General features: G+C 39.1%; 1 protein-coding gene across 1 annotated transcript in view; it reads right to left on the bottom strand.

The window, feature by feature from the left end:
• EXD1 (exonuclease 3'-5' domain containing 1) overlaps window positions 1-17,947 on the bottom strand; it is a 35,565-nt gene that overhangs the window by 14,151 nt on the left and 3,467 nt on the right. Inside the window, exons 2-6 of the mRNA XM_030320264.1 lie at window positions 12,762-12,830; window positions 8,415-8,472; window positions 8,045-8,172; window positions 4,552-4,610; window positions 863-949 (exon numbers count right to left, since the gene is read on the bottom strand). Coding sequence (XP_030176124.1) covers window positions 863-949; window positions 4,552-4,610; window positions 8,045-8,172; window positions 8,415-8,472; window positions 12,762-12,830 — 401 coding nt within the window. The remainder of the gene's footprint in view (window positions 1-862; window positions 950-4,551; window positions 4,611-8,044; window positions 8,173-8,414; window positions 8,473-12,761; window positions 12,831-17,947) is intronic.

Genomic DNA, 17,947 nt, shown 5'->3' with positions numbered 1-17,947 from the left:
TCAAGCCCCACATTAGGTGTAGAGACTACGTTAAAAAATTAATTAAATTGGGGCGCCTGGGTGGCGCAGTCGGTTAAGCGTCCGACTTCAGCCAGGTCACGATCTCGCGGTCTGTGAGTTCGAGCCCCGCGTCAGGCTCTGGGCTGATGGCTCAGAGCCTGGAGCCTGTTTCCGATTCTGTGTCTCCTTCTCTCTCTGCCCCTCCCCCGTTCATGCTCTGTCTCTCTCTGTCCCAAAAATAAATAAACGTTGAAAAAAAAAATTTAAAAAAAAAAATTAATTAAATTAAAGATTTTATTTTAAGTAATCTCTACACCCAACGTGGAGCTCGCACTCACAATCCCAAGATCAAGAGTCACACACTTCACTAAGCCAGCCAGCCGCCTCTGAAATTCTTCATAGATCTAAGGTGAGAGAACAGAGCTGGGAAAGAAGACCTCAAACAGAGCCTTGATGAGCACAGCAATGATGATTATAAAAGTGAACCTATAAAGTGACAGAAGCTCTTTCCTTTTTTTCAAATTTTTTTAATTTTTAGAGACAGAGAATGAGCGGTGGGTGGGTTGGGACAGAGGGAAAGAAATCCCAATTGGGCTCCACTAAGTGCAGAGCCCAACCTGGAGCTGAATCCCACAAGGCTGGGATCATGACCTGAGTTGAAATCAAGAGTTGGACGCTCAACTGACTGAGCCACCCAGGTGCCCATCTTTCCTTTTGAAAAGAGAAAGTACTAGAAGAGTAAAAGACATTCCAAACAAGTTATAGGACAGTGACACTGAGGTGACGTTAAGAAGACAATTAAAATTAATTTGCCAGTAAATCCACAATTATTTCAAAATAAAAAGTTTAAAGTATCTTTTACCTGAAGCCAACACAGCTTCCCATGACGACACACATTAGCGCCTTCTGTTGCCACACTCAGGACACTCTGCTTCTTGATGTGAAGCATCTGGTGAGAAAAAGGAAGAAAATCTCTAGGGAATAAATGTTCCAATTATGACATCATGAATGGCACAAGTAAAATGGCTAGCAATTAACAAAGTGGATAATGTTTTCTAAACTTACAAAATTTGACTTACCCAAAACACAAGTCTGCTTCTCTCTCTCTCTCTCTCTCTCTCACACACACACACACACATGCACGCACAACACTGAACATTTCTAATCCTCTTTTTATTTTTTGCAAAATTATTACACAACTGGAAAATAAATCATATTCTAGATGCTAAGAGTTGAAAACTCAGATACCTTTTGTTATCACTGATACTATAGCAAAATATTTCTATCTTTTTAAAAATGTTTATTTATTTATTTTAAGAGAGAAAGAGAGAGTGTGTGAGTGAACAGGGGGAGGCGCAGAGAGAGACAGAGGGAGAGAGAGAATACTGAGCAGGCTCTGGGCTGACAGCACAGAGCCCGACGTGGGACTCAATGTCCCAAACCATGAGACTGTGACCTGAGCTGAAATTAAGAGTTGGATACTTAACGACTCAGCCACCCAGGAACCCCCAAAAGAGTTCTGTCCTTATGACCAGATTCCTCATGCAAAGAACACTGCCCTGACACAGGCAATTTACTGTACCAGAAGGGAACTCACATAGTGGCTGAGTCTCACAGTATATACTGTTCAGAATGAGAGAAACAAGAACTCAATAGGTCCCTTAAAGTCTTAGATTCATTAAGTGACTCAAAACTGATGTCACGGTATTCCAAGAACACATGCTGGTCCTTCAATTATCTATAATCTTATCCTATTTCAAAACATTATACACTTCTAAAATCCTTAATCCATAATCTATGAAAACATCTATATGATACAAGATTCTCCCCATTTTACAGGCAGGCAAATTACTCAAGAATAGAAGGACACGGTAACTTTCACTAGCATGATATCTTCCTCTAGAGAGCATAGAGTGTTCTGCATTGAGTATCTTTCATCAGTGATTAAAAAAAGGGACTGAATTTTAGTTCCATCCTCAGGCAATAGCAAGAAGGCTGCAGAATTTTGAAAACAAAACCTGAATTTCCCTATTGACAAGAATTTCCAACAACCTCTTCAAATTTCCAGGTTCTTACCTTATTTTTTGTTATTATCATTTGACCCTTCAAAGAATATGTTGATACATAAAGAATTCTTATAACTCAATTTAAAAATGGGCAAAGGAGGGGCACTTGGTTGGCTCAATTGGTAAAGCATGTGATTCTTTGATCTCAGGATCATGAGTTTAAGCCCCAAGTTGGGCGTGAAGCCTATGTAAAAAAAAATGGGCAAGGGAATAGACATTTCTCCAAAGAAGACATATAAATATGCAGTAAGCACATGAAAAACATTCAACATTATTATACATCATGGAAATGTAAGTCAAAACCACAATGAGATACCACTTCACACCACTAAGATGGTTACAATCAAAATGACAGATAACAAGTTTTGGTAAGAATGTGGAGAAATTGGAACCCCCATATCCTGCTGGTGGCAATGTGAAATGGTATAGCACCTTTGGAAAACAATGGTCGACTCTCAAAAAGTTAAACACAGAGTTACTAGATGATCCAGCAATTACACTCCTAAGTATCTATCCCAGAGAAATGAAAATATATGTGCAAACAAAAACTTGTACATGAATGTTCATAGCAGCATTATTCATAATGGCCAAAAAGTAGGAAGAAGTCAAACGGTGAAAGGATAAATAAAATATGGTATATCCATATAAAGGAGTATTATTTGGCAATGGAAATAAGTGAAACACTGATACATGCTATAAAATACATCAACCATGAAAATATGCTAAGCAAAAGAAGCCAGTCATGAATGACTACATATTGTATGACTCCATTTATACAAAATGTCCTAAACAGGCAAATCCATAGAGGCAGAAAAGTTGCCAAGGGCTGGGGACTGGGGAGGAATGGCGGTGACACCTACCAAGTGTAGGGTTTCTTTTGGGGGTATCGAAAATGTCTACGGGTGCCTGGCCTGGCTCAGTTGGTAGAGTGACTCTTGATCTCAGGTTGTGAGTTTGAGCCCCACATTGGGTGTAGAGATTACTTTAAAAACAAAAAAACTTCAAAAAAAGGAAAATGTTTTCAAATTCTTTGTGACATATTTACAACTCTATAGATATGCTAAAATCCAGTGAACTATACATTTTAAATTGGTGAATTTTAGGGCATGTGAACTACATCTTATTTAAGTGGTTAAAGAAAAAAGAATCCATGGAAAGCTAATGCTCTCCCATTAAAAAAAAACGCACCCATGCACAAGTATAAGCTTGCATCTAAACAGAAAGCTTAATGACTCCCCTGAAGTCCATCTGTGAACTGTACGCTAGGCTGAATAGTTACTGTCATGTCTGAATATATGATTATAGATGCCTAAAAAGAGAATCTAGAATGAATTTTTTTAAATAGGAGTAAAAAAAAATATCTGACTCACCTCTAAAACTGCCAATGGCTTTTTATCCTACTCAAGTCAAACTCAGAATCCTTATAATGGTCCAAAATGCCCTGCCCGATCTTCCACCTCACCCTTTCCATTTCCTATCTCTCTTCTTCACTGTGGTCTTGCATCCCTGCTGTTTGTTCCTCCACAAGTGTGCTTCATCCTCAGAGTCTTTGCACTTGATAATTACGCTTTTTTCAACTTCTTTACCTAAATATCCAATAGCTAGTTCCCTTCTTTGGGGTCTCTGTTCCAATGTCCTCTCTTCACAGAGGTTTTCTCTGTCCACCCTATATAAAATAGGAACTCCTTGCACTCTACTCCTCAAACCACACTTTATTTTTCTTCATAGCACTTTTCACCGGGTAATATGCAATTGTTTATTTTCTTGCATTAAAATATAAACTCCCTGATGGGTGGAACTTTGTCTTTATTATTATCTTTTTTTTAATTTTTTTTAACATTTATTTATTTTTGAGACAGAGAGACAGAGCATGAACAGGGGAAGGTCAGAGAGAGAGGGAGACAATGGAAATAAGTGAAATAAGTGAAATAAGTGGAACAGAATCTGAAACAGGATCCAGGCTCTGAGCAGTCAGCACAGAGCCCGACGCAGGGCTTGAACTCACGGACCGTGAGATCGTGACCTGAGCCGAAGTCGGACGCTTAACCAACTGAGCCACCCAGGCGCCCCTGTCTTTATTATTATTTACCCCAGACCTCAGAACGAGGCCTGGCATATAGCAGGCACTCATATATTTTGTTGAATTGTTATTTTTTTTAATTTTTTAAAATGTTCTTATTTATTTTTGAGACAGAGAGAGACAGAACATGAGCGGGGGAGGGTCAGAGAGAGAGGGAGACACAGAATCTGAAGCAGGCTCCAGGCTCTGAGCTGTCAGCACAGAGCCCGACACAGGGCTTGAACTCACAGACTGTGAGATCATGACCTGAGCTGAAGTCGGACGCCCAACCCACTGAGCCACCCAGGCGCCCCTATTTTGTTGAATTATTAGGGAAAATATCAATGATCCTTTAATAAGAGACCAATTTATCAGACATAAACATGATACCTACATGCAGACAATAGTAGGAAGGTTAATACTTACTGCAGCACCAAACTTCTGCTGGAACTGATCAATGACTGTGTATGTCACCTCCTCTTCTTCTGCAGGAGAATGATGGTAATAGGTATGTTTGTCTTCTCTAGCAATAGAATTGCCCTCCCACTAATTTTAGCCATACTCATAAATTCCTCCTCTATTGCAACTCAAAGGTCTAATGTTATTTCATTATCACCTGCATCAGCCCATTACACAGTGAACACTCTAGCATCCTGTTTCTCAAATGAGAATAAACAAAAGCCCCACCAATGATAATCTGATGAATTAGATTATTTAATCATCTCCTGTGAAAATCCAGTAATGTTTCCCTCCTCATAGATTTATGTCTTCAATATTTTAAGACATGCCCTTTTCGAAAATCATTATTTTTAATCTTTATTTATTTTTGAGAGAGAGACAGAGTGGGAGTGGGGGAGGAACAAAGAGAAAGGGAGACACAGAATCCGACGCAGGCTCCAGGCTCTGAGCTGTCAGCGCAAAGCCCAATACAGAGCTCAAACTCACGAACTGCGAGATCCTGACCTGAGCCGAAGTCATACACTCACCTAGACATGTCCTTTTTAAAAGGATGTTCATAATAATAAAAAAAATAACAGTTTAGGGGTGCCTGGGTGGCTCAGTCGGTTAAGCGACCAACTTTTGATTTTGGCTCAGGTCATGATCTCACAGTTTGTGAGTTCAAGCCCCTTGTTGGGCTCTGTGCTGAGAACGTGGAGCCTGTTTGGGATTCTCTCTCTCTGCCCCTCCCCTGCTTGTGCAGGCTCTCTCTCTCAAAATAAATGAATAAACTTAAAAAAAAAATAATGCTTTAAAACAAGTCAGTCCTGGAGATGGGCCATAGCCCATACTTTTGGATTTCTCTGGGTCCTTACTTACGTTTTTAAATCATGCAATTTAAATACTTAGAGGTATAACATAACATACAGTTTCTCTTCATCTCCAACCTCTAAAACTTTGGAGTGGCATAGGACAGTCCACACACCTGTTTTTCTCTATCCATACTCACTCTTCTGGTGATCTCATCTAGTCTCAAGGCTTTTAATATCATCTATGGGCTAACTCTTGCATTTGTATATCCGTGTCAGACCTTTCTCCTCATCTCTAGGCTTACATTCAGACTTCAGTAGACCAAAACTCTTAATTATCTCCCCAAACCTGTTCCACCCAGCATGGTTCTCATCTCAGTTAAATCACTCTCCATACTTCAGGCTACTCAGACCAAAATCCCTGAACTCACCCTTGATTCCCTTCTTTCTCTCACATCCCCATCTAACATGCCAGTACACTGTATTGGCTATGCCTCAACATACATCCAGAATTCCACCACTGTTTAAGATACTGCTACCACTAGGGTCCAAGCTACCGTATCAACTCATCTTAAAATTATTTCAATAGCCTAACAGGTATTCATGCTTTTACTTTTGTCCTTCTCTCAGGATCTATATAGCATCCAGAATAACTTTGTTAAAACAAAATTCTGATCATGTTATTCTTCTGCTCGATACTATCCAGTGGGAAGTAGAAATTTTTTTAAATGTCATTTATAATAATATAAAATGTGAAATACTTAGGGATAAATACAGCAAAAGACGTGTAGAACTTATAACTGAGAACTACAAAACACTGCTGAGAAATTAAAGATCTCAGGGATGGATACACGGGGTTAAGAGACTGGAATACTCAATTTTGTTAAGATGCCAATATTCCCCAAACTGATCTACTAATTTCATTGCAATCCCAGTAAAAATTTCAAAGGTTTTTTGGCAACCTGATTCTAAAATTCATGGGGAAGGGGAGCCTGGATGACTCAGTTGGTTAGGCAACAGACTTCGGCTCAGGTCATGATCTCATAGTTTGTGAGTTAAAGCCCCGCATCCGGCTCTGTGCTGACAGTTCAGAGCCTGGAGCCTACTTCAGATTCTCTGTCTTCCCCTCTCTTTACCCCTCCCCTGCTCACACTCTGTGTCTCTCTGTCTCTCAATAATAAATAAACATTAAAAAAAATTAAAATTCATGGAGAAATGCAAAGAACATAGTATATCCAAAACAACTTTGAAGAACAAAGTTGGAGAACTAACACTACCTGATTTTAAGATCTATCATCAATCAATAGTAAACAAAACAGTTTTTAAAAAAGCAATAAACAAAATAGTCTTGTATTGGTATAAATACAAGAAAATAGATCAATCTAACAGAATAGATCAATCTAACAGAATATAGCGTCCAGAAATAAACCTACATATATATAGAAAACTAATTTTTGACAAAGGTGCAAAGGTAATTTAGAAAATAACAGTCTTTTCAAAAAAGGGTACTGGAACAATTGGCAATTCTCATCCAACAACAAAACAAAACAAAACAACAAATGCTGATCTATACTTCACATCGTGTACAAAAATTAAGTAAAAATGGATCCTAGACCTGAATGTAGGCTGAAATCATGAAGCTTCTAGAAGAAAACATAGGAGAAAACCTCTGTGACTGAGGAAAAAACTTCTTGATATCAAAAGTACGATCCATAAAAGAAAAAAATGTATAAATTTTACTTTATCAAAATTAAAAATGTCTGCTCTTTGAGACATACTTTAAGAGAATAAAAAGACAAATTACAGACTTGCAGAAATATTTGTAAGCACATATTTGAGGAAAGATTTATATCCAGAATATATAAAGAACTCCCAACACTGAATAATAATAAAACAACCCAATAAGAAAATGTGCAATAGATATGAACAGACATTTCACCAAAAATATTCAGGCGGAAAATAAGGACACGAAAAGATCCTTAACATTCTTAGTCATTAGAGAAATGATAAAACTAAAAATCTTCCAATGGCTTTTCTTCTCATTTCAGAGTAGAAGCCTGAGTCTCTTCAATGATCTATAATGACCTCCATGATAGGCCTACCCGACTTCATCTATCTTTCTCCTTGCTCCAGCTACACTGATCTTGCTATTCCTTCAAGATCCTGGCACGTTCCTATCTCAGGGCCTTAGTAGTTCTTCTTTTTTCTGCCTAAAAAACATTTCCCTCAGATACACACTGCTCAATCCTTCATCTCCTCAGGCCTTTGCTCAAATGTCACCATTTCAGTGAGGCCTGTCCTAAACACCCTAAAATTGTAAAACCACCCTCTTCACACACTCTTTCCCTTTTTTCTATTTTTTTTTCTCCTTAGCATTTGGCACCAGCATACTATATTTTATACTGATTTATCTTATTTAGTGTCTGCTTCCTATAATGGAGCTCAACGAGGGCAGAGATACTACACTTCAGTATCCTAAATGTCTGGTATATAGTACATCCTAAAATATTAAATAAATAAATGAATCACAGTATTTTATCTTAATTCAGAGCCTAGAAGCAATGGCCCTGCTGAGCATTCCATACAGAACCTTGACTCACAGTTACGTCAACTCTGAAGAGTTCTAGACCACGATAGAGCTAGCCTAGACAATTCAGAGCCCCAGTACTTACCTGATGGGCTATACTTGAGGTGATTCAGCAGAGAGGTGGTTGGTGACTCAGGGACAGGAGAAGAAGGCTCACATATGTTTAGATCTTCACCTTTCATTTTATCCATCCTTGTTCTTTCTGTATTTAGACTATGCTTACAAAAAACAACACTCAGGTGAACTTGTTCTTTGTTTGCTGATGCCTTACACAGATTTAGCCACACATTGATTTAAAGGTGCCATCAAAAGATAGAAGAAACATCTATTTCTTCTCATTTCTATTACCTCAGGCCATTTGAGGAATTATTTAGATCATGAATTAGAGATAAGGCTTTCTACCCTAATGTGTACATTTGGGTAAGATAACAATTAAGAAAATTACTCCATCATACCTAACAGAAGATGCCTTTTCTCTCTCTGCACCTTGTTCCACTTCATCCAGCAGTTCCACTGTAAAATAACCAAATGGATTCCAACAGAGGGTCCAATCTGAAAGCAATTAACCACTCCCCTTCCACCCACAGTCTAATGAGGTATCACAAACAGTAATTGGAAATGAAACGTTAGTCCATAGAGGTCTTCATCAGGCAGCAATAAATAGAGCAGAAAAGCCTACCCAAAGTACTGAAGATACCTAATATCTCCCTACCAACCTAGCTTCCTTGGTCATTTAGAAGGGATGGAATGCGCTCTACATTTTCTCTTTACCCTTTTGTTCCAGGGCACCTTTGTACTTCTGCAGATTGGTTCCAGAGATTTTCTTTCCTATTCATTCCCACCACTGATACATCTTTCCTCACACTGTGTACTCTTTGGATGTTTTCTCTCAAATCATTCACAGATCTCACAGACTGCTGCCTTAATAAATAGTTCAGTGACAGTAAAAGCAGTAAAAGCTAGACTAGAAATCACCAAAAAAATATGAGAGAAACCTTTCACAGATTCTGAAACAACTTATTTTTAATCTAACAGTGCAGGCAATATTGTTATTATTGATTCTAAGATGTACATTTTAAACAGCTCTGAAACTGGTATTATTTATAATAAGTGCACATGACAGTTTAATTGGCAGCTTTTTCTTTCTTAGGATGTGAAAAGTAATAGTGCACGGGGGCACCTCGGTGGCTCAGTCGGTTGAGCGTCTGACTTGAGCGTCCGGTCATGATCTCGCAGTTGAAGAGTTCAAGCGCTGCATCGGGCTCTGCGCTGACAGCTCAGAGCCTGGAGCCTGCTTCATATTCTGTGTCTCCCTCTCTCTCTGCCCCTCCCCCACTCATGCTCAGTCTCTGTCTCAAAAATAAAGATAAACATTAAAAAAAATTTTTTTTAATAGTGCACTTTATAATTAATGGCATTTTTTTTTTCAACGTTTATTTATTTTTGGGACAGAGAGAGACAGAGCATGAGCGGGGGAGGGGCAGAGAGAGAGGGAGACACAGAATCGGAAACAGGCTCCAGGCTCCGAGCCATCAGCCCAGAGCCCGACGCGGGGCTCGAACTCACGGACCGCGAGATCGTGACCTGGCTGAAGTCGGACGCTTAACCGACTGCGCCACCCAGGCGCCCCATTAATGGCATTTTAGAGTCAATTAAGTATACATAGGTACTAGTCAGAGAAAATCCACTAAGGGGCCATACTATGTTCCAAATGTCTCCTTCCCCTGCACTATCTAGATGTGTTGAGTCTTGGGCAGAGTAAGTGAAAGTCATTGAAAATATTGAGTAGTCAATTATTATTCTTCATTTTATTTTATTTTTTTTAATTTTTTTAATTTTTTTTTTAACATTTATTTATTTTTGAGACAGAGAGAGACAGAGCATGAACGGGGGAGGGTTAGAGAGAGGGACCGCGAGATCATGACCTGAGCCGAAGTCGGCCGCTTAACCGACTGAGCCACCCAGGCGCCCCTCATTTTATTTTAATTTATTTTTTTAATTTAATGTTTACTTATTTTTGAGAGAGAGAGAGACAGAGCATGAGCAGCAGACAAGCAGATAGCGAGGGAGACACAGAATCTGAAGCAGGCTCCAGGCTCTGAGCTGTCAGCACAGAGCCCAATGTGGGGCTCGAACTCAAGAGCTGTGAGATCATGACCTGAGCCAAAGTTGGATGCTCAACCAACTGAGTCACCTAGGGGCCCATTTAAATTTATTTTTGTTTGTTTGAGGTTTTATTTAAATTCTAGTTATCACTTTAATAATTCTTATTCAAAGTGCTTTTCAGGGAGAGTGGAAAAAGTCTCAATCCGTGGCTGACTGAAACACAGGGAAAAGTAGGAGAAGACTGCCCTTTGAACTTAAAAATTATGAAAAAAACGCCAAGTCTTGAGAAAGAATTTAGGAAGAGATGAAATCCACATGTACAGTTCACAAAGCTGGTCAGTGGTTAGCCCTCTCTTGAGTTAGGGAGATAGTAGTAGTGATTCCTTTGCCTCTCTTTGCAAACCCATCCACAGCCTAGGTTTGTTGCAGTCCAGAGCTTTGATCCAGGGCAAAGGCTAATAGAACACAATTAGGAATCCCACTACATAGGGGCACCTGGGTGGCTTAGTTGGTTAAGCATTTGACTCTTGGTTTTGGCTCAGGTAGTAATCTCACAGACTGAGCCCCGTGTTGGGGTCTGTACCGTTAAGTGCGGAGCCTGCTTGGGATTCTTTCTCTCCCCCTCTCTCTCAAAATAAAAAAATGAACTTTAAAAAAAAATTTTTTTTAACGTTTATTTATTTTTGAGACAGAGAGAGACAGAGCATGAACAGGGGAGGGTCAGAGAGAGAGAGACACAGAATCCAAAACAGGCTCCAGGCTCTGAGCTGTCAGCACAGAGCCCGATGCGGGGCTCTAACTCACAGACCGCGAGATCATGACCTGAGCCGAAGTTGGCCGCCCAACCGACTGAGCCACCCAGGCGCCCCAAAAAATGAACTTTAAAAAAGGAATGTAGGGGCGCCTGGGTGGCTTGGTCGGTTGGGGGTCCGACTTCAGCTCAGGTCATGATCTCACGGTTTGTGAGTTCGAGCCCCGCATTGAGCTCTGTGTTGACAGCTCAGAGCCTGGAACCTGCTTCGGATTCTGTGTCTCCCTCTCTCTCTGCCCCTCCCCTGCTCATGCTCTGTCTCTCTCTTCTGTCAAAAATAAATAAACATTTAAAAAAAAAAGAGGAATCTAGTTTCAAAAAAAAAAAAAAAAGAATCCCACTATGGGGCACCTGGCTGGCTCAGTTGTTAACATGTGACTCTTGATCTCAGAAGTGAGTCTGAACCCCATGTTGGGTGTAGAGATTACTTAAAATCTTTTATTTTTTTTAAAGAAAGAATCCCACTACTACTACCACCATCACAGCCATTACAAAAAGGTGTTCAAGGGACAGAGAGTGTTTATAGTAGCATACTCAGTGAGAAAGGACAGATAGCTGGCTGCCTTGAAGTAGGGCTAGATTGGCAGTCATTAATTTGGTGAGACTTTCATCTCTCTGAATTCTACTCTCACAAAACAAAGTAATCTTTCAAACAGCAGTAATCTGTCATCTACAGGAGTCCTTCCCTTTCCTCATATCTGCCCCACTGGTAAGAAATGAACAGCTCCACGAGGTCCCTGATCTCCCGTTCTCCCCACATCGATCTTTACTCTTCCTTGGAAGGCTTTCTGCTTTAGACTTCTTGAAAGGAGGAACAGTTCTTGCTCCCCTTTTCTCTTATCCTATTTGGCTTTTTGGAAGCACACTGACCAAAAGAGCTTCCATATCTACTCTTTTTTTGACAAACAAGTGGACCTACTCTTGCTAAATGGCTTTTGCTGGCAGAAATGAAGAGAGCTGCAAAATAAACAAACAAAAACCCCCAAAAACAGAAAAACAAAACAAAAACAAAATAAAAAACAGAGCTTCTTCTTGCAATTCCAAAATCCAAAAATCTCTGAAAACCAAAAATTGTATCTCTTTTTGGCAGCAAAACCTGAATTGACATACTATTTATATTCCTATTTTATTCCACTTAGGAGGATTATCTGCAGTTTCCCGGTTTTATTACAGAGTTGTTCCCAGACCCACTTCCAATGTTAATGTAATATTAAACAGTATCTAGTTGGTGTTAGGGTTTCCAAAAATGCAGAATTGTGAATTCTGAAACATTTGGTCCTCAGGTTTCAGATAAGGGACTAAAAATGTACTGTGACTCTGTACTGTTAAATTTAATTGCTGAGCAAGATTCTTTTCTGTTCAGATTCCTAACTGCCTACAGGCTGAGTCTCTAGTAACAAGCAGTAGTGGTCCTCACATTGTAAAATTAAGATGATTAAAATTCTCTAGAACTGTTCTGTTCATAGTACCCTCCGAGAAAGTAAGATGAAGGTCAATTCTCAAATACCAACTTTAAGGGTTCATAAACGCAGGGGCACCTGGGTGGCTCAGTCATTTAAGCATCCGACTTCGGCTCAGGCCATGATCTCATGGTTTGTGAATTTGAGCCCCGCATCAGGCTCTGTGCTGACAGCTCAGAACCTGGAGCCTGCTTCGGATTCTGTGTCTCCCTCTCTCTCTCTCTGTCTGCCCCTCCCCCATTCACACTGTCTCTCTCTCTCTCTCTCAAAAATAAACATTAAAATATATTTTTAAAATTCATAAATGTAATATTAAAGGCAATACAACATCTCATATGTTTTCAAATGCTGGAATGAGGTGAAGCCGTGAGTTTACTGCTACTGCAAATCCCAATCCCTGCAGTCAGGGAACATGCACCTCTCACCGTTCACAATCTCGTGTCCAAAAAACATCTTCACTCCTGGAACACTTCGACCAGTCTCCACATTCTTCACTGTTACAGAAAATGATTAAGTTATTAAAAAAGATAATATTTTCCTAAAATTTTAAGAAAATAATGCCCCCCAAAAGTGCCACATCTGAGTTTTATAAAAATCCTCAAATTATTTTCCCCCAAGAAATGAAGAGTCAATAATAAACTACAAAGCTATAGCCTTGTAACAAGTGGTATAAAGAACAGATTGGGGGTGCCTGGGTGGCTCAGTCGCTTAAGCAACAAACTCTTGGCTTTCGCTCAGGTCCTAATCTCATGGTTCGTGAGTTTGAGCCCTGCGTTGGCCTCCACACCTGGCAGCACGAGGCCTGCTTGGGATTTTCTCTCTTCTCTCTCTGTCCTTCCTCTACTCACACTCTCTGAAAATAAATAAATAAACTTAAAAAAAAAAAAAAAAAAAGAACAGAGGGAACAATGGTCCAAGAGGAACTTAAAGGGCAGTGGTAGCAGAGTGAATTTCAACTTCTCCCAAGAATTATTCTAAGGCTCTTGAGGCTAAGGACTATCTATTTATTATCTTACTATTGTTGTTTTTTTTCCCACCTAATTCTGGATAAAATTTTAAGGCAGTTGAGTACTTCTAGAGTCCACACCCTGTTTCCTGTCATGCTACATGCTCACAAGTACTGGTAAGGACAATAATCCAACTCCTGGCTCAAATACAGAGCTCTTACGTGAGTAGATAGGTGAGTTAGGGAAAAGTTTAGATGTCATGTCTAAAATGATGTCGCTTTTCTAATTTTTTTTAATGTTTATTTTTGAGAAAGAGAGGGAAAGACAGAGCATAAGATGGGGAGGGGCAGAGAGAAAGGGAGACACAGAATCTGAAGCTGGCTACAGGCTCTGAGTTGTCAATGTGGGGCTCAAACCCACATGAGATCATGACCTGAGTCAAAGTTGGATGCTTAACTGACTGAACCACCCAGGCATCCCTGGTGTCACTTTTCTAGACGGAAGTGCTCCCAGCAGTTGTATATTTCCATGCTGCTCAGCAATCCAAAATAATCGAGTTTCACCCTCACTATTCTACTGAATATATTCTTACTGAGGTCAAAAATCACCAACTGCCTATTTTTCAAATCTAAAAAAAAAAAATGTTTATAGTCTTATCACCCTTGTCTCCCAAGTATCCTTTGACAATACTGTTCTCTCCTTTCTTCTTTGCCTTATAGGACACACTTCAAGTTTAGTTCTTTTCCTACTAATTTCCTAGAGCTATCATACTGAGCATACTGAACTAGGCACCATGCTAATTATTTGCCCACATGTGACTCTCCAGTAACATAGCGAGACAGGCATTTCATTCTCTCTGTTATGGAAGAATGTGAGACTCAGAAAAGTTAAATAACTTAAGGTCACACTACTAAGAAAAGACAGGGTCAGGATTCAAATCTTGGCCTCAGTTATTTTAATACACAACTCCTAACCAATGTTACGCTGTCTCCCTCATTTGCTCCTCCCAATCTCTTTACCCACCTCTACCACCTCTGACATCCTGACACCATGTTTTCTTAAGTAATCTCTATACCTAATGTGGGACTCAAACTCATGACCCCGAGATCAAGAGTCATTTGGCTCTTCCAAATGTGCTAGCCAGGCACCCCCAACATTCACTATTTCTACAACATTGATTATTTCTCTCAGTTCCACTCACATTTCCTAGGAGACTGACTGTAACATTCTCAAACTGAAATCATTACCTCCTCCCAGTATAACCAACAAACTTTCTCTTCCCATTTCTATCAGTTAATAATAGTACTATACATGTAATCTTCTGAGTCAGTCATAAATGTAGGAGTCATTTTCCATTGCTCTCTAATTATCCAATTGATTACCAGGTTACTTATCTCATCTCTTATGTATTCCTAGAATCTGTCTCTCTCTTTTCCTTTCCTTGCTGAACCTTAGCTATGACCACTATCATTTTCCCTTTATTGGATCCCTTGGTTGTCAAACTAGTTCCCTGTCTATGCTCTCTGCCTATAGTTTCTCCCTACTTCAATCCTTCCTGCTGTCATAGTGAAAATATTCCTGCTTTGTTCAAATAGTATACAAAATTAGTAAACAAGTGTCAAGAAATACGTTCAACTTCTTTAGAAATATTTTATAAACAGGCCAAAATGAAATAGCACTTTTTACCTATAAAACTAGCAAGAATTTAGGAAAGATACACATCAGCAATTTTTTTAAAATATCCAATGTTACTGAGTATCACTTGCACATAGCTAGTAGTGAAGTAGAAAGGCACAACCCTTTAGAATAACTATTTGGAAATATGCATCAAAAATATTTAAAATATCTATAACTTTTACCTAGTAATTTCACTTGTAGGAACTATTCCTAAGAAAATAATTATAAATTATAACAAGTATTGGAGCACCAAGTATTGGCTTAGTCAGTTAAGTGTCCTACTCTTGATCTTAGGGTTGTGAGTTCAAGCCCCACATTGGGCACCGTGCTGGGCATGCAGTCTACTTAAAAAAAATGCGTATAGGGGTGCCTGGGTGGCTCAGTCGGTTAAGCGGCCGACTTCGGCTCAGGTCATGATCTCACAGTCAGTGAGTTCAAGCCCCGCGTCAGGCTCTGTGCTGACAGCTCAGAGCCTGGAGCCTGTTTCAGATTCTGTGTCTCCCTCTCTCTGACCCTCCCCCGTTCATGCTCTGTCTCTCTCTGTCTCAAAAATAAATAAACGTTAAAAATTAAAAAAAAAATGCGTATATATATATATATATATAAGTATACTTATATATATATACACATATATATAACAATATTAAATTGTACTTCATAATGTGTTACAATGTATATATAGTCTACAAATAAAAATTTTATTTTATAATTATAAAATACACTAAATATTTTTATTTTATTTTTTTACAAAATGTTTATTTATTTTTGAGAGAGAAAGAGAGTGACAGAGAGAGAGTGTGTGTGTATACACAGGGCACAGAGACAGGGAGACAGAGAATATGAAGCAGGCTCCACACTGCCAGTGCAGAGTCTGGCACAGGGCTTGAAATCACAAACCATGAGATCATGACCTGAGCCAAAATCAGACGCTTAACCAATTAAGGTACTCAGGTGTTCCTATAGTAAATATTTTTAAAACTATACTGTAAAATGTTTAGCTATTAAAATCCTCAACAAGATATTAGCCAACCAGATTCAACAATACATTAAAAAAATTATTCACCAAGACCAAGTGAGATTTATACCTGGGATGCAGGGCTGGTTCAATATCTGCAAAACAATCAATGTGATTCATCATATCAATAAAAGAAAGGACAAGAACCATATGATCCTCTCAACAGATGCAGAGAAAGCATTTGAGAAAATACAGCATTGTTTCTTGATAAAAACCCTCAAGAAAGTAGGGATAGAAGGATCATACCTTGAGATCATAAAAGGCATATATGAAAGACCCAACGCTACTATCATCCTCCATGGGGAAAAACTGGGAGCTTTCCCCCTAAGGTCAGGAACAAGACAGGGATGTCCACTCTCGCCACGGTTATTCAACACAGTATTAGAAGTCTTAGTCTCAGCCATCTGATAACACAAAGAAATAAAAGGCATCCAAATCATCCAGGAGGAGGTCAAACTTCCACTCTTTGCAGATGACATGATACGCTACATGGAAAACCCAAAAGATTCCACACAAAAACTGCTAGAACTGATTCATGAGTTCAGCAAAGTTGCAGGATATAAAATCAATGCACAGAAATCACTTGCATTCCTATACGCTAACAATGAAGCAACAGAAAGAGAAATCAAGGAATCAATCTCATTTACAACTGCACCAAAAACCATAAAATACCTAGGAATAAATCTAACCAAAAAGGTGAAAAATCTATACACTGAAAACTACAGAAAGCCTATAAAAGAAATTGAGGAAGACACAAAAAAATGGAAAAATATTCTATGCTCCTGGATAGGAAGAACAAATACTGTTAAAATGTCAATACTATCCAAAGCAATCTACATATTCAATGCAATATTTATCAAAATAATACCAGCATTCTTCACAGAGCTAGAACAAATGATCCTAAAATTTGTATGGAACCAGAAAAGACCCCAAATAGCCAAAGCAATCTTGAAAAAGAAAACCAAAGCAGGAGGAATCACAATCCCGAACTTCAAGCTGTATTACAAAGCCGTAATCATCAAAACAGTATGGTACTGGCACAAAAACAGACACTCACATCAATGGAACAGAATAGGAAACCCAGAAATGGACCCACAAACATATGGCCAACTCATCTTTGACCAAGCAGCAAAGAATATCCAATGGAATACAGTATCTTCAGCAAGTGGTGCTGGGAAAACTAGATAGCAAAATGCAGAAAAATGAACCTTGACCACTTTATACACCATACACAAAAATAAACTCAAAATGGATGAAAGACCTAAATGTAAGATGAAAGACCTTAATGTAAGATACATCAAAATCCTTGAGAAGAAAGCAGGCAAAAACCTCTTTGATCCTGGCCACAGCAACTTCTTACTCAACACATCTCCAGAGGAAAGGGAAACAAAAGCAAAAATGAATAACTGGGACCCCATCAAAATAAAAAGCTTCTGTACAGCAAAGGAAACAATCAGCAAAACTAGAAGGCAACCGAATGAATGGGAAAAGATATTTGCAAATGACATATCACATAAAGGGTTAGTATCCAAAATCAATAAAGAACTTATCAAACTCAACACCCAAAAAACAAATCATCCAGTGAAGAAATGGGCAAAAGACATGAATAGACACTTCTCCACAGAAGATATCCAGATGGCCAACTGACACATGAAAAAATGCTCAACATCACTCATCATCAGGGAAAAACAAATCAAAACCACAAGGAGATACCACCTCACACCTATCAGAATGGCTACATTAACAACTCAGGCAACAACACGTTGGTGAGGATGCAGAGAAAGAGAATCTCTTTTGCACTGTTGATGGGAATGCAAACTGGTGCAGCCACTCTGGAAAACAGTATGGAGGTTCCTCAAAAAATTAAAAATACAACTACCCTACAACCCGGCAATTGCAGTACTGGGTATTTATAAAACGGATACAGGTATGCTGTTTCAAAGGGACACATGCACTCCAATGTTTATAGCAG

This window comes from Lynx canadensis, chromosome B3 (genome assembly GCF_007474595.2).
Source record: "Lynx canadensis isolate LIC74 chromosome B3, mLynCan4.pri.v2, whole genome shotgun sequence".
NCBI lineage: Eukaryota > Metazoa > Chordata > Mammalia > Carnivora > Felidae > Lynx > Lynx canadensis.
The sequence above is the reverse complement of the archived record's forward strand: the minus strand, read 5'-3'. Positions and strand labels throughout refer to the sequence as shown.